General features: G+C 42.8%; 1 protein-coding gene across 6 annotated transcripts in view; it reads right to left on the bottom strand.

Moving 5' to 3' along the window:
* DENND1A (DENN domain containing 1A) overlaps positions 1-23,872 on the bottom strand; it is a 147,651-nt gene that overhangs the window by 54,684 nt on the left and 69,095 nt on the right. For all 6 annotated transcript variants that reach the window (XM_030961780.1, XM_030961781.1, XM_030961775.1 and 3 more), the window contains exons 9-12: positions 22,379-22,489; positions 20,030-20,130; positions 14,287-14,332; positions 5,664-5,765 (exon numbers count right to left, since the gene is read on the bottom strand). In XM_030961780.1, the coding sequence (XP_030817640.1) occupies positions 5,664-5,765; positions 14,287-14,332; positions 20,030-20,130; positions 22,379-22,489 (360 nt within the window). The remainder of the gene's footprint in view (positions 1-5,663; positions 5,766-14,286; positions 14,333-20,029; positions 20,131-22,378; positions 22,490-23,872) is intronic.

The raw sequence follows: 23,872 nt of genomic DNA, 5'->3' as shown, positions 1-23,872 counted from the left end.
TCCTGGCCGTGAGGGCACCCTCAGCAGGCTCCCGGCCCAGCCGCCCTCCCGCTGCCCCTCAGCAGCACTCAGGGCAAACACGCACACCAGGCTCGGGGGCTCAAGGAGATGCGTACCCATGAGCCACAGGCTCCAAGGTGGAAAATTAATTTAATGTATTGGCAGTTAAAATACAGTCAGATAGTGAGAAACAAAGACAGAAACTTAAACACCTTCCCCGGCTGCCGCCTTTCACCAGCACAACTCCCCGCCCCAGCCCCGCCTCTCCTCCTCTGATGTCGGTCCCGACAGCTCCTCCCGCCCGCCCTTACTCCTCACGCTTCTCCTCTCTGTGGTCTGGGGCTTTTTGCCTGTTCTCACACATTTTTGGAGTTGTTTGCTGAGGGCTCGGCCGTGCCCGGCATCTGCTGTGTCCTGCCCCGGCCGCCCTTCAGGATTCCCTCACAGCCCCTCCTGGCTCTCCCTCACGGCCCCTCAGGATTCCCTCACGGCCCCTCAGGATTCCCTCATGGCCCCTCACGGCCCCTCACGGCCCCTCAGGATTCCCTCACGGCCTTTGGCGCCGCAGACAGAACCGGACACGCTGAGGTTCTGACACAGATCTCACAACCCAGAGCAAGACAAACCCAGATACCCGAGGCACTGGTTCTGGAAAGGAATTCAGCTGGTGTTTTAGAGGCTACGGCCATGCCATGCTCAAAGCCTGAGTTTAGTGAGATACCTGACACAGAAAACAGGCAGGAGCCACAATTTCGGGGGAAAGCAGAACAGCAGGAAATCCCTAGTTAACCTGATTTGCAGGAGAACATGACTGACTCCATAAATATCCATATGATGAATTTAACAGAAAGAGCCAATAACTAGCAAATCTTCCTTTTCCAAATGCCATACTGGAAATCTCCATGGGGTAGCTCTGTGTATCTCATTCACACTATGCAAAAAACACTGCAGGAACATTATTGACAGAGTGAGCAGATCCTCCAGTAGTGACCATAACTAACTGTGTTCAGAGACTATGAATTACACCTCATAAAATATAAGCTGATGGTTCAAATATTCAAATTAACTTTCAAGACCTTCTTCCCATCCTCCAGCTCCCAACGAAAGCTTGCTCTGGCCTCATCCATATCTCCAAAATCCTACAGATGAGTCGAATGTCCTCAGCCTTGGGTGTTGCCCAGAGCAGCCTGATTTTCCTGAGCTGTTTGTGAGTGCCTCATTCATCCCTAACTCAGCTTCCTCCTGCAGCAGCCTTGGCTTTGGGGCTCCACGGTGACTCCCTGTCGTGCTCCAGAGGTGTTAAATACAGAATCCATGCTGGGCACTACTGGCTTTTCTTTTAGATGTTATCTTTGCACTTGTGTTTACTAAAACACTTGCAAAGACGTTTCCTTTTAAATCTTCTATAGATTCTGCTGTAAAAGGCATTTCGTTATTTAGCATAACAGAAATAACCAAGAGCGTGTCCAGCACTGTTTATAAATCTGAATGCTTATGCCAATGATCCACGCATTAATGAGCCCACAAACTCATATTAACATAACACATGATACCAGATTTAGTCTGAAGCCTGTAAAATAAGCTGACTCCTATTCAGTGAAATAACGTTCCTCAAGGAGTTCTGTAATCCTCTAAATATAAAAGCTTCACCAGATTTTCAAACCCAAACAGCATACTTCATGTTTGAAGGGGTCTAGACTTGTAAGGTTGAAATATGCTTTTATTTTCTATATTAACTTATATAAACTATTTAAAGGTAGTTCTTAAAAGTATAATAAAATATTCAGAGCTCTGAGAAGCTTTCAAATCCACCTCCAACATTGTTATAAGGGGTTTTCTGTAAACATTCACGTGAAGATACAGAACCTTCCATCTATATAAAAGGAGAAAGCTCTATGCTTTGTTTTAAAAAGCCAGGAGTTCAGAGGGCTGGGCCACAGCCTTTGTGTGCTTCAGCTCCCCTGGCTGGGACAGAAGCAGAATATTGACTGGTATTTTGTTACTTCCTCAAACACTGTAGGATGTCCATTTTATATATATGTGGGATTGCTGCAATAGGCATGGCAATTTTGTAACAAAAAAATGTTAACGACATATTTAAATATACTAACAAGTAGCAAAAAAAATCCACCCCAAAACACCCTCATGTGTACTCTGTGGTAAAAAACAGTATGTAATACAAAGTAGACAATACAAGCAGAATTAGGGTTGTTTCCTGCCTAAAGAGACAGTGATGCTTTAAAAAAACCCTCAAATTGTGACCACTGAAAATGAGGATTGTTTCTAGCCAAACAGACACATATACATGCAGTCTACCCTAAAAGTGTTTTTAAAGAAGATTTTTATACTTCTGGCAGTTGAAGTTTAAAGGTCCAATTTCAACTCTCACCATGTTTCAGAATGCAATCTGTGCAATGCAGCAGAATGAAATGGTTCAGTAAAGGTGCTAGTGGAAATTCTTTTAATTAGGTCCAAGGCTTTTCAGTTGTCAACATGAATAAAGCAAGAAATGTTCTACTGCAAACACAGCCTAAGAAATAAAAATGGATTCACCTTTAGGAAAATAGTTTGGCTACAAAGCTGCAGTTTGGCACTCCTGGCTGCCCTGGAAGCAGCTCATCCCTTCCCGGAGTGAAGAGCAGCAGCCCTGGCTCCCTCGCCAAGGTGCTCACTGCAGAGGGGCAGCAGGAGCCCCAGCTGAGCCTGGGACACCCCAGCCTTCATTCAGCAACAGCCACGAGCTGACAGAGCAAGCTTATACTTTATTCCTTCTAACGTGGGGCTCTGACTACAACTATGACTAGAAGATGACACTTATTTGGAAATACATGAAAAATCCATACGGGTTGCATAAAAAAAAATTACTACCCCCTCTTTGCTATTCGCTGCAACACAGACGGTGGTGTAGGAGACTTGTCAGCAGCAGATGCACTTATTGTAATCACAGTCCTTAATAAATCTCTTTTTTTAATATTGATTATTTTAAAAGGAAAGTTACTTCCCAGGGTGCTCTCATGCTGCCAGATTTCCAGCAATACATCAGAAGCAGAAGGTGAAGAAGGGGCAGGTTTTCACATTTCAAACAGTTAATCAGTAACACAGTAGTACAAATCTTGATTTTCAGGGACATGACCTGACCACTTCAGAAGCCTGACAGCCAGCAGGTACCGCTGAGGTAAACTGGGGCAAAGGAGCAACATGAGCTGACTCTGCTGGAACTGCCTCAATTCTGTCCAGCTCCTCTGACACAAATTCTGACTGGAAAGACCTTTGCACTGGGTCCTATATTTGTTTGGATCCTAAGAATTAAAGAATAAAGAACAGTTTATTCTTGATTTCCAAGAACCAGTTTAGTAGCAACATCACTATCATGAAACTCAAGAACAACTCACTACCTGAGGCTCTAAAATAATCATAAGACTTCATTCACTTGATTTAAAAAGCAGTTCAAGGAGAGAGAAAAAGCAGCTTTTAGAAATTTTCCACTGGATTAATTACCTGATGGTGAATGCACCACAGAGAAGATGTTTTTGCTCAGTGATGAATATAGATAGATTTAATTTAGCAAAGTAAATTTTGTCTATTCAGCAGCGCATGAATTGCTCACTGCTCACATTAAGTAGCAAAACTGGCAAAGTAGTTTGACATAACAGGCATTTATGATCAGGAAACTCTTGAAGACATTTTTAGTTTCTCGAATCATAAATGCATCTACTTAGACTAAGACCAGTGCAGAGACACACTCCCAAAATCTCCCAGGGAAGCAAAAAGGAACAAAAGAAAAGAAAAGAAAAGAAAAGAAAAGAAAGAAAAGAAAAGAAAAGAAAAGAAAAGAAAAGAAAAGAAAAGAAAAGAAAAGAAAAGAAAAGAAAAGAAAAGAAAAGAAAAGAAAAGAAAAGAAAAGAAAAGAAAAGAAAAGAAAAAGTATAATGGATTGGCTTTAGCATCTCCCTGCTGAGATGAACAACTTGATCCACTTACAGTTCCAAACACATGATGCATGAAAGAACTGACAGAAATTCAATTCTTGCACAGCAGAGCAGCTGCTCTCTAGTGGTCAAAGCCAACTCTGGAGCCGTGTGAAGGGAGAGACCTGGAGGAGGAGCTGCTTCATCCAGGTAACTGCAACAATGCTCCAGAGCTGAATCCCAATAAACCCCCAGCCCAAACATTAATTACACAACGCAACACGACTCGACTTAAAGCTTTGTTGTGAAAAATATTAATCCCAGCTGTATTTATATAGCAGTTGTGAAAAAAAATACCCCATATTTGCTACTGGTGAGCCCTGCCAGTTAATTGAATTTGCTGGCAGCACTTCCTCTGCTCTGCTCTCAACATCCTCCGAGATAAAATGGAGCTCTTAAATAGACCTGTGGAAAACTGAATCAAGAAATTTGAACTAATAAAACACAACTCTCTGCTGTTATAAAAGTGAAGTAAAAGTAAATAATGAAAGGAAGGAAGTCTCTTAAAATTTATTACATTCCAAAGCTTGAAGTTCTGCGTTTATTGGAGAAGTCTCTTCTGATGTTCTACAGTGTGCCCACAACAACTCCTTTAATGAAGTCTCATAAAATCTAATATAATACTTGATTGTTGACAAATCATATACATGTCTGAGGCCCCATGCTCCCTGTATCCAGACATTTCTTACATAATTCCATGAAATTTACAAGTCTGTCATTCCCGGGTTGTGGATAATGGCATGAGCAGTGACCAGCTGGCAGATTTGGATGCTGGGAGTGAAATCAAAATGAAAAACTATATAATGCCAGAAAAAATAATGGAATCAACTTTACAGACTAAATGTTTGACTAAAGCCAAAATGTTCACAATCAAGATGGCCCCTTCCTCCTGAGCTGCCTGTTTTTGAAGAAGGGATCCCGTGGGAATGCCAGGGTGTCACAGCAGGAGGCACTGGGCATTCACCCTCACTGCAGCTTCTCCTCACACACCAGCTTACACTGAGCTCCCTGCACATCAATTCTGTTTATCAACTGCACAGAAAAATGTTCAAATCTGACTGTCAGCACAATATTCCCAACTAGCAAAGGAAATCCAGATTTTCCCCTGCCACATTCTCCTAAACATTCACTCTCTGCGGTGAAAACAGCTCCTGACACTCTCACTCCTCTGCTCTCCCCTCTCAGCTCCTTCAGTTGAGATGGTTGCAGCGGCAAGTCGGATGTCTTTGCCTCCCATTAAATGTCAAGTATTTATACACCATTACTATCAAGTTACTAAAAACATGAAATAATTTACCAATAGAAATGGTGAATCAGAAAGAAAATGAGTTCTGAATTCTAGCAGTGATTGAAGTGAATGTGAAGGCATCCATTTCATATCATATCTCAGGATATAAAATGCATGAAATTCCTTAAAGCTCACCTGGAAGCAGTCACAGGACAAAAACCACACAGTTTCATTTGGAAACAACAGTTAACTAAAGATGCAGGATTTCTAACTCACGTGAGCATTAGCTGATTTTCACTGGGAGGTTTCAATGCACATCTATAAATGTTGAAACAAACATTCCCAAACACTCTGGGACAGCAAGAACTGAGGGAAAGCAGTTCAGTGCTGCCATGAGAGCTCCCAGTGAGACCCCTCAGTGCCAGCCAGCAGGAACTGAACCCTTGGCTAAGTCACTCCATACATACCACATCGTTGGGGAGGCTCTGAAGGTCATCAAAAGGGGTTTCCAGTGTGTTGGTGTCTACGTTAAGGATCACCACATCTTCCAGGGCCATGCTTCTTACTTTCTATAGGTGAGCAAATTCAGGAAAGGGGAAGGAAAATGTAAGTATGGGAAATTAAATTTTATGCATAAAGGACACAAGTGATGGCAGAACAACACGGCACTACAGAACCACAACCATTTTAAAAACAATCAACATACCTGACTTCCTGTCATCATTTGTTTTATTTATTCAGTTTACAATGCTAAAAAAATTAACCTTCAGCTGGCAGACAGAAGTTCTTAACAACATGGACACTGAAATTTGTCAAACCAGAGGGTCTGTGATTATTCAAGCAAAGATTTATTTCAAGGACCTCTACTAATGTTTGTCTTGGTGTCCTGTTTGCACATTTAACAGTCTCTAGTGAAGTCAGGATTTCAAGCAAATCTTTTTATATTCAGAAATTCATTTAAATAACAATAAAGAGCGGGTTTTCCAGGAATTGAGAGTTACATTAAGTCAGGGATGGGAACTGGTTTCCAAATTCCAGGTTGAATTTTGGAAGTATAATAAAGACAAGTTTGTAACTGCATTTAAGTAAACTGGATCCTATGAGAGCCTAATCAGTAAATAATTAAAATGGGGGAAAAAACCAAAGCTAAGAGAAATTTAATTCCACCATGTCCTGGTTAGCAAGTCTGAACTTTCTCTCCTGTTCCCATGAATTGAGGGAAAGTTTCTGATCTAGTCTGAAGTTCACAGCTCCTGTAACAGTACTTACCCATTGAAGAGAAAAGAAGAACCTATTTCTCAAAAGAAGGATCATCAGTACCTGTGACTCTGAGTGTCTAAAGGTATCTGTGATCTAAGCAAATTTAAACACTGCCAGACTTGATTTCCCTGGTTAATCAACAGTAAATGAGTCACTGATACCAAACAGAGCAGCATTTAAACACTTAGCACTTCTTCCACTAACAGGAGACTTGACTTTTTTTCTTGTTTTTTGACTGACTAATCACACAGGTTTAATCTCGTCAAGTAAAGCTTTGAAAATCAAAATCAGAAAAACTGGAATTATAGAATATGGTAATTGAGGAAATTTCCCAGTGATGCTGTAAAATATGTTTAAGTACCCACCTACCTACACACAGGACCAAATGAAAGTTACTGAGCAGGAAAATGAACAAAAACATACTCAATTTTTAATTAAGGTTTTGTGGGGTGAAGGGAATTGTTTCCTTTAAAAGAAAGGAACTCAAGTCCTAAAACAATGGCAAAGTTGAGCCTTAGGCAGCTAAATAATTACCCTCAGTTTTCAAGGCTCAGTCCTCTGTCTATAAAGCAAACTGCTGTGTACTTAGGGCTGAAAAAAACCCCAACAACCATAAAACCCACTTTGTAGACATTTAAGTTTAGGTCTTCACGAGACATTTCTTTAACTTAAATAGACGAATATTACATTTAATGCTTTCCATATAAAGAGCAGCAGCACTGCCTGACAAACCAGGTACTTTGCTTGCAGGAACCAAAGGTCACCCCGTTGGCTGCATCTGATAAACTCTAAAGCAATCCAGGAGCCTCACTCCTTTAGGAGTCCGGAAGCACCAGACAAACTGATTGCTCCTTCCTGTTTCAGAAAATTAAAAATCCCACTTATACTCAGAGGAGCCTGAAAACCTCCAACAAAAAGCTCTTGCAAAGTACTTAACCAAAGCCAGAAGCTTGTCAGCCTCAGCGCAGGCAGGACAAGACAGAAACCCTTCTCCTGCTTGCTGCAAAGAAGCAGCACATGATGGTGAACGTGCCAGGGGTGTTTCTGTGCCTCTGGTGCTGAATCTGCACCTCCCCTTCAGCAAAATGGGGGCTCTTCTGGAGCACAGAACAGGCTTGTGCCAAGCAGGGCTCAGCCAGGGGGGGTAAGGCAGAAGGATGCCCTCATGGTACAGGGACTGTAAATGCTGCTCTGGGTGATCACCCCACACCTGGCCCAGAAATCACTGTATCCAAAAGGAAGCTGATAAACTCTGCACCCCCAAGAGCTCAACCTCACTGTAAAGATTTGCAATATTTGTACAAAGGCAGTGGATTTCCCTTGAGACCAGCCCTCAGATTTAATAAAACACTGGAGACTGACTTGATTAATAGCATCTGTCTTGCAGTGCATTCAAAAACATATAATTTTTTGATGGTCAGATTGTGGCTCATTCTACAGACATGCAGACTGGCCAGTTCATCTTAATCCTTAGTTGGTTTTGTCATCTCTCCTGTCACTACAATCTTTGATAAAGATTTACTTTCTTGTTGGAATTTGAGTAAAAATTCCCATCATTCAGCTACAATTCTCACATTAAACACATGTGGATTCTGTGAATCACAAAAACACGTAGATAGTTTTTCCCACATACAGTTTGTGTGTTGTCATAATTTTCAGGAATGGGAAGGGACAGCCACAAGCCACACACAGCCCCAGTCCATATTTCACAACTTCCTGAAGAGTTAAACAAAACTTTACAAGTGATACCTGTGCAGCAGACTGGACTGTATTCAGTAGGTTCGTATTTTGCTGAAAAGAAATGTGGATAAGCAAGGACTAAGAGGAAATATGAACATTACAGATTCCTCATCTCATTTTCCCACTGGTCAGGGATGTACTGAGTCAAAACGAGAAATTCAGTGAAAATGTGCATCACATCTCACTCCTGCAATCCTTTCCTAACCATCCTTGCCCAATTACTTGTAGCCATAATTAATCACCTAAAATCCATCTAAATCAAACTAACATCTACACCTGCCTTTTATTTTAAATGTCTCTTTTTAAAAGAGTGGAGAGGTATGGAAAGCTGGTTTAACAAGCACACTGAACCCATTGTTTATGGCCTCTATAAACATGGCTTAGTAAGAATTACTGACTTAATCAGAGAGAACTTATCTCCTGGTGAAAAGAGCACTTTAAATTTCAGAAATGGCACCTTTACTGTGAAAATCTCTTAACTTTTCAAACAAACTCCAGGGGGCCTTAAACACCAGGTCCGTAAATAAGCGCAGTCCGGGTGCCTGCCCTGCTCACAGGCCGCCAAACTCTTGAGTCATTGAAATGTTTTATGTGGAAGTTCACAAAAACACAGAAACCATATTCTAATAGAAGAATGAAGGGGTGCTCCTCCATCCCACTCTAGAAGCAGTATTCACCCATAACAGTAACACCAGTTTACACTAAATGCTATCTTATCAGCACTGGCTACACTTGGCAGGTTCTGCATTTTCTGCCATAAAGGAATCCCAAGTTAAACTTCTTTCAGGTGAATAATTTTATTGAATAGTTTAATTTAAAACAAAAAACCCTCCATAACCATCAAACACCAGCACCCCCTGCCTTTCCTCCCACAAGCCAGGTTTGCGTAACTTCATGGCTAAATTGCTGCCAAAACATAAACCAAGCTGATCATGAGGTTTTATAACCAGATACAAACGTGATCAGCATCTTAAAAAATGTTGTAACAGTAAAAGGGTGATACCTTCCACCGATTCTCTTGGAAACGCAGAACTCCTAACAAAAACTAACATTCTAGTGAGCCTGTGCGCTAGGTCTGAAATTATTAAGAAAGTATGATGCACAACAAGTCTAAAATCCATTTGCTTAATGACTTGTCTCTACTGAATTAATAGCTTCCATTTATTTTCTTAAGGAAAACACCACAACGCTGCAGACAACAATGTGTCAATCTGGCTGCCAGAAGCAGGAAAGGCAGCGGATATAAAATTTTATTATTTCATGCCCCAAGAGCAGCCAGAAGGACTTAATGAAATCAGGGCCAGATTTACAATCTGAAATGGCTATTCAGCAGACAGCTCTGCTTTAGCGGGATGTGCCCCCTGACCCCGGGGCCCTTTGATCCGGGCACAGCAGGTGGGCTGCCCCCCCAGCCCATCTCCCACCCTTCCGCCCGGGCACCCCCACCTCTACAGGTGATTCCCCAGATCCTTATCACAAGCAGCTGTTGCCAGCTGAGTGACAAACAGCACCCGTGCTGCTGTGGCACACGAGAAGAACCTCTCTGCTTCTGAGGAAGCCTGCTTGGTACTGCAGGGCTCGCCTTCTGAAAACTCACCCTCAAACATGCCCCCAGAATCCCTGATTGAAACATGGCTCTTATTTCCATTTCCCCAATAACTAGATAAAAGGCAATTCCATAAGTAATCTGCCATATTTTAAATGCATTTTTATCAATACTCCCGAACCCACGTACAGCCATATTGGGAATATTTGTGAGTGGCTAAACTGCATTTAGGGGTTTAAGACCTGGATTTAAGTTAATCCATAACCCTTCGTTAAAATCCAATGGAAAAGCTGCACTTCCTCAGTTACAGGTAGAAAAAGCATTGATTTACTAAGTATAAATGGGTGGGAAAAGCTAATTAATGCTTCTCACCCCAATCAAAAATATAATTAACAATTAACAGTACCAGTGGCAGATGCCAGTGGTCAATGAATTCTCAGGGTGTGTTCTGGGAAGGGGACCCCCATGGCAGGGTCAGGCCTGAGCCCAAGCTCACAGAACCATGCTCAGGGCTCGTTAGCTCAGACTCAGTGCACGCTAATTGGGCTGTGGTCACACTGGATCCCAAGCAGGGCATCCTCACCCCGAACAGGAGGAGGGAATGTGCCCCAAAGTGCTCCCCAAATGCATATGGGGGTTCTGAGAGCCCCAGCTCCACTCCCCTGGCTGCACAGGAGACATTATCGACACCAGGTGAGATCAGCCTCCGTGTCCTGCCCCAGTCACACAACAGGAATTGCAATGAGCATTTCTTTCCTCACATTAACACTTTTACTGATACCAGGTTGAAGTAAAACAAAAATCTACTCATATAGCTTTTATGATATACACCGGTGTCCTCTTTCCTTAGGAAAAAGGTTAGAAGAACATTCTGAAATGCAAAGTGCAGTTTCACACACAAATTCATCCTGGATAATGTTGCAAGAATTACAGTTCTGAAATCTCAGAAAAAGTCCTTGAATAACTGGAATATTAATTTAAAAAGATACAAAATACTTTTGCAATGACAAATTCTAACTCTGAATGCTGGGTCTGTGCCCCAAACAGAGCAGGAAAGGGGGGATGTTCTCCTGGAGCCGGCTGCCAGAGCTCCCCATGTCAGAGCCCAGCACAGCCATCCCCAGCAGTCAATCACAACCACATGTGCCCCAATTCCAGCAGGGAGCTCCTAGGTCAAGGGCACTCCCCCTCCATCAGCACCATCACACTGATAACCTTCCTACACAAACAGTTGCAGAGACAATCGTTTTCTCTGACAAAATGTAAAAGGCTGCAACTAAGTTTGACACAGCTTCCAACACACAGAGCAATTGTATATAATCTGAAGACTAAACCAGCCTACAGTGCACAGGCAGAAAATAAGATCGTGAAAGGGGCGTGTTCTTTTGATAGAGTTTCATTTTCCTATCTCATTATTTATCACTACTAAGTACTTATCTTCATCTAATATGAATTCAATTAGTTCCATAAGCATGTTCCATTATTCATGTGATAGCTCCAGCCTTGTTTATCCAACAGCTTATAAACTTTTAGCCTTCTTTGAAGTCACTTTATAGATTGCTAAATGGAAATCTTATAAAGAATGACTAACTAGGTGATGATAGAAAAGCTGAAAAATAAGAGCACAAAACACAGCTCTGTATTTTCTACCAAGGTTTTCCCCCATAAATCAGTTGGAGCCCTCTGACCTATAACAGGAGATTATCTTATCTCACTGGAGAACATTTCAGTCACAGCAAATTAGATTTAACAGTCAATGGATAGGCTTGATATTTTAATCATAAGAAAAATTTGTCATTTTCCATTAAAGTAACTGTTCCTTCTACAGAGCCCCCGTGGAACACGGGAAACTGCAAACTAACTTTAAGGTACCAAACAGCTCAGGAAAGATCTGTCGAGCTGAGAGGGGCTGGATTTTGTTTAAAATCACCAACACTTCTGCTTCTTCCAGAGGCCCCATTCCAACACTGGGATAGAAAACCCACAGAAACAAGACTAGAGGTAGAAAATAATTGTTTCCTATATCCCAAATCCCATCTTCCCTTTTCTGGCAAGATGAGGCTGCCACTAGTGCTGGCACAGAGCTGCTGGGGCAGAGCCTGAGCCCAGACCCACCTGCAGCACTCCCTGGGCTCCACACCAGGGCAAGGGTCCACGTGCCCCAGGCACCGTGCAAGGCTGGCAATGAAGCCCTGATCCTGACACTCCAAGGTGTGCATTAACACAACACTTCTGAAGTCCTATTTGTGACAATTCAGCATTTAGAGAAAAAGGAATACTAACTGATGGCAGTAGTTTGTAGTTCTAGTTTATACAATTATTTTGATATGGAAAAGATAATACATTTTTAAGCAAGCACAACTGTCAGGTCACGAGAAAAAGAATTGCTGTTGCAACTATGATGTTATTCTAAACAAAAAACCCACACAACTTTCCATATGAAGGAAGGGACAAATAGAGTGAGCATTCAGCACCACAAACTAGAGGCAACCTAAGAAGTGTCCATCTCATGTGACAAATGTCACCTTCCCTTGCCCAGGGCACAAAAATTCTGCAGCACTTGCCACCAGACAGATCCAGCACCACTGTGGAATTTTACATTATTTTTCAATGGAAAAAGCAGAGTTAGCTGCAAGATGCAGTTCTGTGTGTAACTGAATTTATCCATAAGAGCAAAGAAAACAGTTTGGTTTATTTATTTAATTTATTTGATAAGGCACTTTGAATAACTGTACTTTGCCAAAGCGTGTCTGTGTTCCAGAATCTCTGGCTATTCAAAAGCCAGACTGGATTTAGTACTAAACAGATTTTTTCACAAGTTACTAAAATGGATGAAAATTGGCTTCTCCAAGAACAACTCCTTTTTTTGAGTTTTTACAGATGGAGTTTGGAAGGCCCACAGAGGCCTGCAGTCTGAAACACGGAGACAAAGGAAGAGGCAATGGATTTATGGAGAAGGCAGGAGTGAGACATCACACAAAGCAACTCCAAGGTGTAATTATTAAATTCCTTTTCTATATCCATTCCCAGGCCAACCACAGAGCTCGTTGTGAGCACAAACACCTGTGAAAGCTGCCAAGTGTGTGTATGGAGATCTCCCAGCCCCTACCAGCTCTCTTCCATCTTTTACAGATACCACAATAATCACACCAATGATTGCCTGGGATGGATGTGGGGCAGAAAGTTTCTTGATCTGAATGAAGAATACATTTCTTCCTAGATATTCCCGCTCTCCTGCCTGTGCAGTATCCAAGGGTGATTATGAGTAGCCCCTTGAACAGAAGCATATGATGTGCAAACAAATGTATATGTTGACTTTTAAACTAATTAGTTATTCACAAACACATTGTACTGCAATTCTTTACTTGGTTTAGCAGTATAAAGGGCATAAAAATCATCTGTACCCAGGATGGTAAGGAGAAGAAAAAAGAAATCCTGTACATTTAATCTGTCTTTTCATGAAAAAACTGCCTTCTAAAATTACCTCCCATTAATGCTGGAAAAAGGGGGGATATTACACAGCACACACAAACACACATTTGTCCTACTGAAAGAATATTAATCAATATTTCCAGAAATTACACATTTTTATGGACAATACAAGAACAATTCCTTCATGTGATGTAAACCCCAGCTCTCTAAACTGTTCTGTACCCTGAACAGGAAGGCTCCATTTCCACACACAGGATCTAAACCAGGAACACAGGATCTAAACCAGGCACACAGGCCAGGGGCACGTGCAGAGCCAGCTCTCCAGCCCTGCCCCAAGGAGGCCGAGCTCCCTGGGCAGGAATGACTCTTCTCACCCAGAGCTCAGGAAAGATCTGTCCTGGGGAGAGGCACAGTCAGAGCTCCACAGCCAGAGCCCCCTGGGCAGGAATGGCTCTTCTCACCCAGAGCACTGCTGGGGAGGGGCACAGCCAGGGAGGATGAGGATTTCAGAGGCATCTTAAGTCAGTACCTTCTGTTGTCCCCCAGATACTTTTGAGGAAAGCCATCCACTGTTTCACCAGTGCTGGAAGCAAAAGCAAATGTGCTATTTCCACTTTTAGAGTTTTTTAAAAAAAGTCACATGAATTACTGGGAATTGTTTATAGGAGAAGCTTTCTGTGAGGGCTGGTGCTCTGCCAGCTTTGTGTTAACATTAACTGCAAGTTCCTTCTTTTCAGATCTTTTGAACATTTAAAAAATTACAATCTGTCTGCAAAAGCCTAAAAGAGAACTGTAACTGTCAACATTGTGGTTTAATATCGACTCTGCCTTTGTGCCTGAGTCCAAGCAAGGCACTGAAGGGATTAAATGAAGCCCCAGGGTGGGGAGGGGAGCACGATGTGAGCAGGAAGTGCGCCCAAGGAGCACTGGGAGCAAACAGGGCTCCTGAACATTCCACCTTATCATGTGTGCTTCACTCAATTCCCCCAGCACTCCCAAATTAACAGCATTATTTCATTTGTCAGCATATGAATGAATGTGTAATTGCTTGCAGAATCTGGCTCTAAATCATACCTCTATATATAGTTTCAGAAACGGCGAGAGAGACTTACCTCCATCAAACTTAAGTGTATTCCAATGAGGTAGGGCATGGGGGCACTGTGGAGAGGAAAAGGAACACAGCTTTACATCCTTGTAACCCTGAATAACACACATGACTTATTAAATCAGCTACAGGAAAATACTGGGATGCTGGATTAGCTTTTGCTTAAAAAATAATAGATAACATATATACAAACAAATCACATGTAAACAGAGTATTAGTCCATATTTGAAAGATGTTTTTTAGTATGCAATAGTCTCCCACTCCTGTAAGACTTCACTTGACAACAGACTTTCTAAGTGACTAAGTTCAGGCAGGTACCTAAGGACAGCCATTAAATATATAGACCTAACACTGGGGTCTTTTGTTAGAAAACCAACAAAACGTGTTATTGCAATTTTAAAGGCATACACAGACTTTTCCAAGAGTATTCTTTCAAAAACTGGACCCTGTTGTAGTGTCAAGTGGTTAATTTACTGTATACACATCACCCAGTAGTACAAGTTTTGAATTCTTTGAATGAGTCCAAACACATTTTTAAGTAATTTACTTTTAAGTATAAACCTTGATATGTTTTCATTTGCAAAAGAAAACAAAAAATACTTTTGAAGATCCTGATAAACTCCAGAGTTCCTGGGACATCTGCTGATCCCAATACTCCCCTCAGGACACAAACTTCAATACCCCAGAGGCTCTTAGGCCAGGTTTTAGCCTGGGACACAGGCGTGACACCTTTGTTAGCCCCAGCGTTTAAGGGCAGACTGTTCTTCTCGCTGTCCCTTCCCTGATGTGAGCAGGCCCCCAGCAGGAGCAGCAGAGCCCCGGTGGAGCTGCCTCTGGTGCCCAGGGTTTCCAATGCTGAGCTGCTCTCAGCCTCCCCCTCCGAGGCAATCAGAGCCATCAGCGAGGCTGCCAGAGCTGCTAATTGCAAATATGGCACATCCTGCCTGCGAAACGCAGCGCACACAGACAGACACAACTTCTAAAATAGAGCCTCGGCTCGCTTTGGATACAGAAGCTCAAAGAGCTCATTTTCAATTTCAGATGAAAAAATGAGAGAAATGTCACTGTACTGCCTTGGATTAAAATATCTCCCATATTGCTGCTCTAAGCTGGTGCCTACTGCTCAGTAAGAGCAGTACAGTACTGAAAAAGCTCCTGAGACACCAGGCCAGCAAAAGTCCCTGCTTCTCCTTTTCCTGAGAAATACCTTAAAAATATATTTACTGATAAGCATATTAATATTTATGTTGTTTATTAATACACCCCCTCAAACTGCCACTCTGTAGGATGCTCTACCGAGGTGGAAACAGCCCCTGATGTAGAAATTCCATGTGAAACCAATTTTTTTCCTTTCTGAGACATTAAACACATACAACTTCCACAACCCCTTTGCAGTTCACTGGCAGAACATTCCAGCGCCTGTCCCACGTCACTGCAATGAGTGCACCCCCAGAGCCCCTTGGGACAGAGCCCAGAGGGGCTGTTACAGCACAGAATGATCCCCAGTGTTCTGTTTCCTGGGAGTCCCACGGGCGGCAGCTGGACACGGACCCAGGTCCCGGGCAGGAGGTGTGACACTCCCCAGGACACTCGAGGGCTGCTCAGCTGAGCCCTGCTTTATCACTGACACGTTTGACTTGTGGCAAATGCCACCTCCTCAGCTCCAGCGGCCACAGCTCAGGAGCAGAGAAGAGGCAGGATTTTATGCTGAGAGAATGGAGCAGTGCTTTGGCTCGGGCTGCCCCGGCCCCTCCGGTGCCACCACCACCAATGTGGTTCCAATTAAGGACTTCCAGCCACGCCACAGCTTCAATCCCCACCGTACAAAGTCAGAACCTCGGCAGGAAGTCTTAACCCTGCAAATGTCTCAGCTAGTGGAACCTCAGCTAATGTAATGAAAGGAAGCAGGAAGAGTGCAGTATTGCTGAAAACCAGCCATTTATTAACATCTCCAAATGCAGCAAGAAAAGAAATGGCTCAAGATACATGGATCAGCTTTGGATGCAAAGGTTCATCTTTCCAATTTTGAAGTGACAAACATTACATGTAACGGCAATACAGCACATAGAATAATTTCAGGGACTGCATAAATAACCTCAATAAAATGTAATTCTGGTAAAGAGCATAAATATTTCCAATAAAATCTACCAGAGAGATTCTATTCTTCCAACATCACTCATCAATGTGACTGAATAGGAAACACACCTAGAAGTAAATGCCCCAAGTTCATGTCAGGCTTCATAAATTGTCTTTATCACCTTTCCTCTTGACCATGAGTTAATCATAGGCCATTATTTAAGTAGATCTTTAGCATCCTGTGCAGAGGAATATGGTGTGTCCCCCCTTCCCCAGCCAGGGCACACTGAAACTGTCCCTCCTCACTGCCATTCAGGTCCCGAGACGTGGAACACTCCAGCAGTTTTTAATATTTGATCAGGGTAGATTTGTACTTGCAAGACTTCCAAGTGAAGTTCAGCAAGATGCATCCCTTGTGTAAAGGGCAGAAACACTCGGCACAACCTTTAATCCTTCTGGGAGCCCTGGCAGATTAAAGACTGCCCTTCAGAGCAGGCCTTCCCCACTGCTTGACACTTCATCAGTCCTGGGGCTTCTTACAGCCACAACTACTAATTACTCAAAGTTGTTTGCTGGCAGCCAATAGCCATTAAGTGCAAAATTAAGAAGTATCAGTTTCTACCACATGTATTTACTGCTCAAACAAAGTGCCTGCGTGAGCCTTTTGGAACAAAGAGAGGGGTCATTACTCCTCTTGTGCTATGCTGGCTCCAAGGCAATCAGCCTTATTTATAATCAAATGAGTTATATAGGTAAATATCAAATCATTAAAGTAGCAATGCATAAGCATGAATATGGATTTTGGGGACATAATGGCTATATATTGCCCATTTATTACAGTTGCATTTTTACAATTTCTTTAATTCGTTTCCTTAGGCAAACTAGAGACCTCTTAATTATGCTCCCAAGAGGTGGGCAACTACTAATTGGAAGAGAAGCAGGTGAAATAGAGGGACATTTCTTCTTAAGTGAAAAAAGCCCAGCCTTAAAAAATACTGCAATTCACCAGGAAAGTAATGTAAAAGCCCAAGGACCTCCAAAAGGTTCCTATTTACAGCTACGCAGGGATTTCAGCATTTTGCTTCATTGTTCCAAGAAAATGGATGAGAGCACATTTACCACATTCATGTCTTGCTCTGCAAACATTGACTTAACGAGTGGCTGTCTCCACACAACTTGGTACTTCCCTCTCCAGGGCAGTCTCCTGATTTCTCTTCACATTCCTCATTGAAATGCAACAGAATTCCCAAAATTTATTGGGGTAATTGATGCAAATGAGAAACTTGACTGCATAAATTGGAACAGTGCAGGGAATGCACAGCTGTCACAAGGAGAGCAGCTACAAGAGGCTTCAGTGAGTGCCCAGGTGTGCCAGGCTCAATGGCAGTGCCCACCCCGAGCTCCCTGGGCAGGAATTTTTGTTTCCCAGCAGCAGGAGGACTCCAGCTCTGCCTCCACCTACTCGAGGAGCACATTGACTACATGCAGATTCAGAAAATAGGAGAAAGGGGGCAAAAAAAACCTCCTGGAGAAAGGGCAAACTGTCCCAACAGAAGTGTTTGTTCGGCAGCTGTGCCAGGGTGCTTTCAGAATTTATTCATGTTGGCTGCTAAGCTGTCTGTCTGACAGAAAAGACTGTTTTAATCATCCTACAAAATGTACTGTTTCTTCTGGTGACAAAGCTCTGGGGCCCAGCGCACACTCAGCTGTGTCCCAGCTCAGCAAAGCCAGGCTTTTCTCAGGGCTCATTTTAAACACATTCACTGAGAGCAAGAAGGAAGCAAACAGTCACAGTGGGAGTGGTTTCATGGAAACAAGAAACAAAGTGGGAAAAGTAGTGAGGAAAACTGATACACTGCTTCCTTCACATCACCAAATGTTTGAATTCCCAATAAAATAGATGGACAAGATCTGGCCAATTCAAATAGCTGTATGTGCCTGGCTATTGATGCTTGGTGGCAGCACCTCCCTAACCAGGACTTCTGGCACCTGCTGGCATGTGCTCTAAACAAACAAAACCCAACCAAACAACCCCAAACCAGCCACCAGCACAGCAGCTGTGCTTCTGTACTTCCTCTCTTGATCTGAATTCAAAGGAACAAGCAATTGTGCATTAAGCTATGGTCTCTAGTGACAGTATTTTAGTCTCCTGCACCAAAAATGTTTCCCTGGGCTGAGGGAATACATTAAAGAGCAGTGCCTAATTAAAAGATACAAATAAAGGATAGCACTGTATCCCTTGCTTCCCCTCCTGCCCCTTGTCCTCAACAACCTACATGACAGGGATGGGGTGACTGAAGTCCTTCCAGCTCCATGGAGGATCCACCAGCAGCACTGAGTCAGCATCCCCACCACAGAGCAAGTGCATTGAGAGCAAACATCTGGGAGACACAGCCTTTCAGCATTTCCAGTTCTGAGGGAAGGTACATAGTGAGGAATGCAGGGGAACAGAATAGTAAGTTTAAGAAAACCCTTTCAAGAGGGAAATGGGAAACCAAAGGCAAATAATCACAGGTGGAATATATTTTTTTCAAAAAACTTTCAAAGATCTCGAGTGACACACTCTATCCATCCCTTCTGTGGGTTTCAAAAGAGCAGGAGAAGATTCAAAACATCACAGCACAGTCAGTAAATGAGCATGCCAACTGAATGAACAAGATATTCTGTATTCATAAGAACTGAAGAATTCTCATTGCTTCAAGTTTTGTTCCCATTTCAGCTCTCTAAAATTCTTATGTCATATTTGCAAAAGAAATAACCAGGCATTAATTAAAATTAAATGGAACTCTTCTATTTTAAATAATCTCGGGTCATTTCCCTTTAGAGGCAGACACCAGGAAGCAGAAATACTGCCTTAGAGCAGGGAACTGATTGCTCTGTCCTCCCAGGCAAAAACGACATCTCCAAGTTCATGTGGTTACAAAATAGATGGTGGACTCTGTGTTGGGAAATATTTTATGGCTCATAAATTGTTGCTAAATTGACTTACTCAAACAATGAGTGTGTAGCTACCTCTCCAATTCAGGTTCCTGGCTGGGTAAGGAAATCAGTTGTCACATTTGTGAGCTGCCTAACAGCTGTACATTTTGAAATCCTTCTTTGCACACAGCCTGGCTCTCTCCTGCCATGGCTGGGTGTTGGCCACCACAGAATCCCCTCGGTGATGCTCAGGGACTCCTGCTCAGTGACTCCTGGCTTTCTCTCCTGCCCCAGGCTTTGCTTTTTCACCCTCTGGGCGGGCCCCTGGCCCTGCCTTTGTCAGGAAGTCCATGAATAACCGATCTGAGCCCTGGAGCAGCAGGTACCTGAGGGGAGCTGGGGCAGCCTCTCCAAGTGTTAATTACACGTGAGAAGCCCATTATCCAGGGACAGGCACCTGCTGGCACTGTAAATGACTGGGACCTGCCCTTCCTGTGCAGGGAGCCAGGGAAGGCTCATTTCCACTCTTTACATTCCTGACACAGGCACACACAACATTTAAATCAGCTGCACAGGAGCAAACTTCCTTTAAAGCTGCACAATTCGGTTTCCAGGCCTTCACTCAGTGCTGATTATCCAGCTGGGTCCCCAGAGCAGCTCCACCCTCACCCTAAGCCATGTGCACAGGGCTGTGGTCTGAGGGACACACACACCCTCCAGAACACACCCCAGGGGCTGCACACACAGGGCCTTACCAGCAGTAGTCCAGGAGATGTGGGGGCAGGACAGGAATGTAAACGTGCTGCCAGAACATGGGGTAGAGCATGGCTGCAGACCCATGGATGCAGGCAGTTAACTGAAAAACACAGAGAAACCACAGCGTGAGTGAAACAAACCCCGACCTTCAAATGCTGAACTTGGAAGTAAGAAAGTAAAGAATCAATTCTGCTTTCCTATCAATGCTTTATTAGCAAATACACAGCACTGCTTTCCTTCAGGAGTTAGATCACAGAATACATATGAAATTTAACAGGAATACCTGTTTTAACATTTTGAGAAATTATCTGCATTTCCCTTTGTAGAGAAGAAGAACAAAATCCAAGCAAACAGCTATAATTTCTCCATAGGTTCAGTACATATGGTTTATAAAATAGCTAACAAACACAGCTTTCTTCAGTTACCTCTAAATCTTATTCAACTTAAGGATATAAGGATATTTAAAATCAAAATTTGAATTTGAGATCATGTATTGCGGCACAGAATTCATCCCACCATAAAAGCCTTTCTACCCAGGGTGGTTTCATTTTCTCTCTCTTACCTGGTACTAAATTCAAGCCCTGAGTCTGAAGCTAACAGACATGAACAGCAAACAGGTCCCTTCCACTTCTGTGTTACAAAGCCAAAAGCTCCAGACAAAGGCAGCAGCCCCTGAGCAGCCCCCCAGGCTGGCTGCACTCGGGGACGGGGGGTTTGGTTCCCTTCCAGGGACAAGGCCTTGGCACTGCCGAGCACAGCCTGAGAGCAGGGAACGTTCCTGGGCTGGAACGGCGAGCGGCAACCGCTGGCTCCGGCCCAGCTCCTCCAACCTGCCTCACACTGCCACTCCAATCTGCCAGCAGTTTATAGAGAAACTTGTAAGCTAAGAACACACAGTATGAATACCCCTCCCTCCCAAGAACCAGACGTGCTTTTATCTTGGACAGAGGCAAAAGGAAGAGAAATAGCAGAAAGAGAGGAAAAAAACCCATCCCCACTTGTGAACTGGCTCATTAAGGAAGGCACAGTGACAGGTAAGTAATTCCTCTTCCCAGGCTCTGTCACAAAGGGAGAGATTAAACCAACCAACCACACAACCTCTGAAATGCTTTGGGCAGCCCTTCTCTTCTTCCCTCCTCTCTGATCATTTACTGTTCTTTTCATTCTGTAGGTTGCTGAAATAAACACCTCTCCTTCATTTTATTCCATTACCAGACCTGGATGGAATTTTCCTTATTTTAGTAGTGACGACACAGAACATGTGGCAGATAGAGAAGTTAAGATTTTACAAGTTCTCTATGTTATTAAACTTTACAATACTTAAATGCTCTCAGTTAAATGTGGGATTGATTGTAAACATTATTAATAATTGTTATTAGGTGCCAGAGGCTATTATAATTCTCCTTTCACTTACTTTCAAAATGATATTGTGATAGTTATTCTGGGATTAAGTCTGAGGTCTTACTCCTCTCATTTTTCTGCCCTGTGCTGACAGACTATCGTTACAAGGGTTTATGGATGTGGCTCCAGCCTTGCCATGGAGCAGTTTGAATCTCAAGCACCAAGCAGGTCTGGTGGTACAGCCAGACACCAGTTCCAGCCCCAGGAAATGGAAATGGCAGCTGTACCTCAGCCAGGACTGCTCGAGCGCTCAGCCCACAGCACTAGAAACCAAAATTAGTTAAATCATCTTCAGCACTCACAAAGGAAAGCAATCAATAGCCATTTACAGAGCAAACACGACCACAGAGCATTTGCTTTCATAAAGAAAATCACAATCTTATTGACTGCTAAACCTTGAAATGCATAACACAAAACTTTGAACTGAATCAAGCCCTGTGCTTGTTTTGATCTCCAGCCATTTTTAGAAGAGAGTACTCTAGAATATTCAGCAGCTTTCATCTCTCAGACACTTGACGGAGCCTAAGGAGCATTAAGACTAAACCTTATCAAACACAACTGCAAAACTGTGCATTGTCAATGTACTTTAGCCCACTCCTCTGGTCCATCCAGGAGAGGTCGCTGGAATATCCATTTGACAGTGTCATTTATCTTTTTTTTTCCCTGTCAAGTAAATTCTGAATAAAGGACTTCACTATGGCAAAAGTCTTTGAACATTCGTGTACCAAACAGCCACAAAAATGCCTGTGCCCAAAAAATTCTTTTGAACATCAGGGGCCAACAGAAGTTCCACAAAATCCTCACAATAAGGCACAGAGCTGAGCTGGGGCTGTATAACTGAGGTTGAAAGATAGACCTGGAGATAATCAGTTAATTTCCTACATATGACTGTAATTAAAAGAAATTAAATATTGTGAATAGAGGAAATTCTTGTGCATTTTACTTACAGTGCTCAGCTTACTGCAGCAAATGAGGATGCGGCGCTCGTACAGCATACTGGCGTAGAGATGCAGCATGTTGTTGACATCAACTGCTACAAAATACTCTGTCAGATTTCTCTGGGGAGAGAGAAAAATCATTTTTGACTCATATATTACAAAACCAAGTGTCCTTAACAAAAAAGACCAAAAAACCAAACAAAAAAAAAACCACCCCAAACCAAAGAGATTTCATCCTTCTATTGTGCTACATCCAGTACGTGGCTTAACAAAAGAAAGCAGGATTTCATCTTATGGCAGAAGCCTTTCTAACTGCAGTATCTCTCCCCTAAGTTTTGGGAAGCTGGGTCTTGGAGTAATAAAAGTGATGATGTTTCACACACAGCTTTTTGAATACAAGATACTTCTCTGAGAAAAAAAAAGTTCTGTCGCTTCTATGGAGACTTCAAAGCTGCCTGATAAAGTACCAAAAACCCACATCCCAGAACTAAAAGCAGCTCTCAAGAGGCCAATTCTAGTACATCAAATTTGGTTGTGAGCTCAGCCTGTGCTAAAACAATTCCGACTGTTGGGAACACAGCTGGTCCTTTCACACACACAACCCCAGTTGTCTGAACTGAACCCCTCACTTGGGGCACTCGGACATCCCTGGGTGGGAGACGGGAACACTGCCCTGGGGAGGCTGAGGAAGGAGGAAGGGAATGCTCTCTGAGCACTTCACTTCTTAAAACAGAGAAATTAAAGAAAAGGGGAGAGGTGGAGGAAAAGGTAATACACAAAAATGCTGAATTAGGGAATTTGTTTCCAAATAGCTTCTTACAGACATGAAAGGGTTGCTATAGGATAAAGACAGCCTTATACAAAAAGCACATGTGAGAGAAAAATTAGATTAGTCATGAATTCAAGTGCAATCTTAATCATCCTTAAATAAAAAAGTGCAGAAAAGCAAAAAGCAAATATGATTTAGAAACTTAAAGAAGCTCAACAAAGCCTATTAGCACTTTTGACAGATCCAAGATACTTGGCCTGAGAAGTCTGCCAAGATGCTTCATACTGTGCAAAAATATGTTCCCCAGCTTGCCATCCAAACACAAAGAGCTGAAGGAAAATTAAGCATTGTATTTGGGAGACTTTGGTACCAGTATGTAGAGGGATAAAAACTGAGCTCATTATGGTTGGCTTCAAACATGTAAAATAAAACAATCATCCAGGTCTTTGTTACGGCAGAGCTGGAGCCACAGACAGGTACAGTCAAAGGAGGAAAAAAAAAAGCCAACACATTTTGCCAAAAACCTATTAAACTATCATGTACTTTTTCTGTATTTCTCATCCCATCTGTGCTGATTAACATGATATTTTTGTCTAAACATAAGCTGTCTTCTCTAGGCTCTTCTTCCCCCTCTCACCCACCCTTCCACCACGCCAAAACACAGCGCGTGACGACACAATTCCTGCTAATAGTGGGAATTAAAAGAATTTTTAAGGAGCCCTGAACTCCCTTGA

Source organism: Camarhynchus parvulus, chromosome 17 (genome assembly GCF_901933205.1).
Source record: "Camarhynchus parvulus chromosome 17, STF_HiC, whole genome shotgun sequence".
NCBI lineage: Eukaryota > Metazoa > Chordata > Aves > Passeriformes > Thraupidae > Camarhynchus > Camarhynchus parvulus.
Note: the sequence above shows the minus strand (reverse complement) of the source record. Positions and strands in the feature narration are given on the sequence as shown.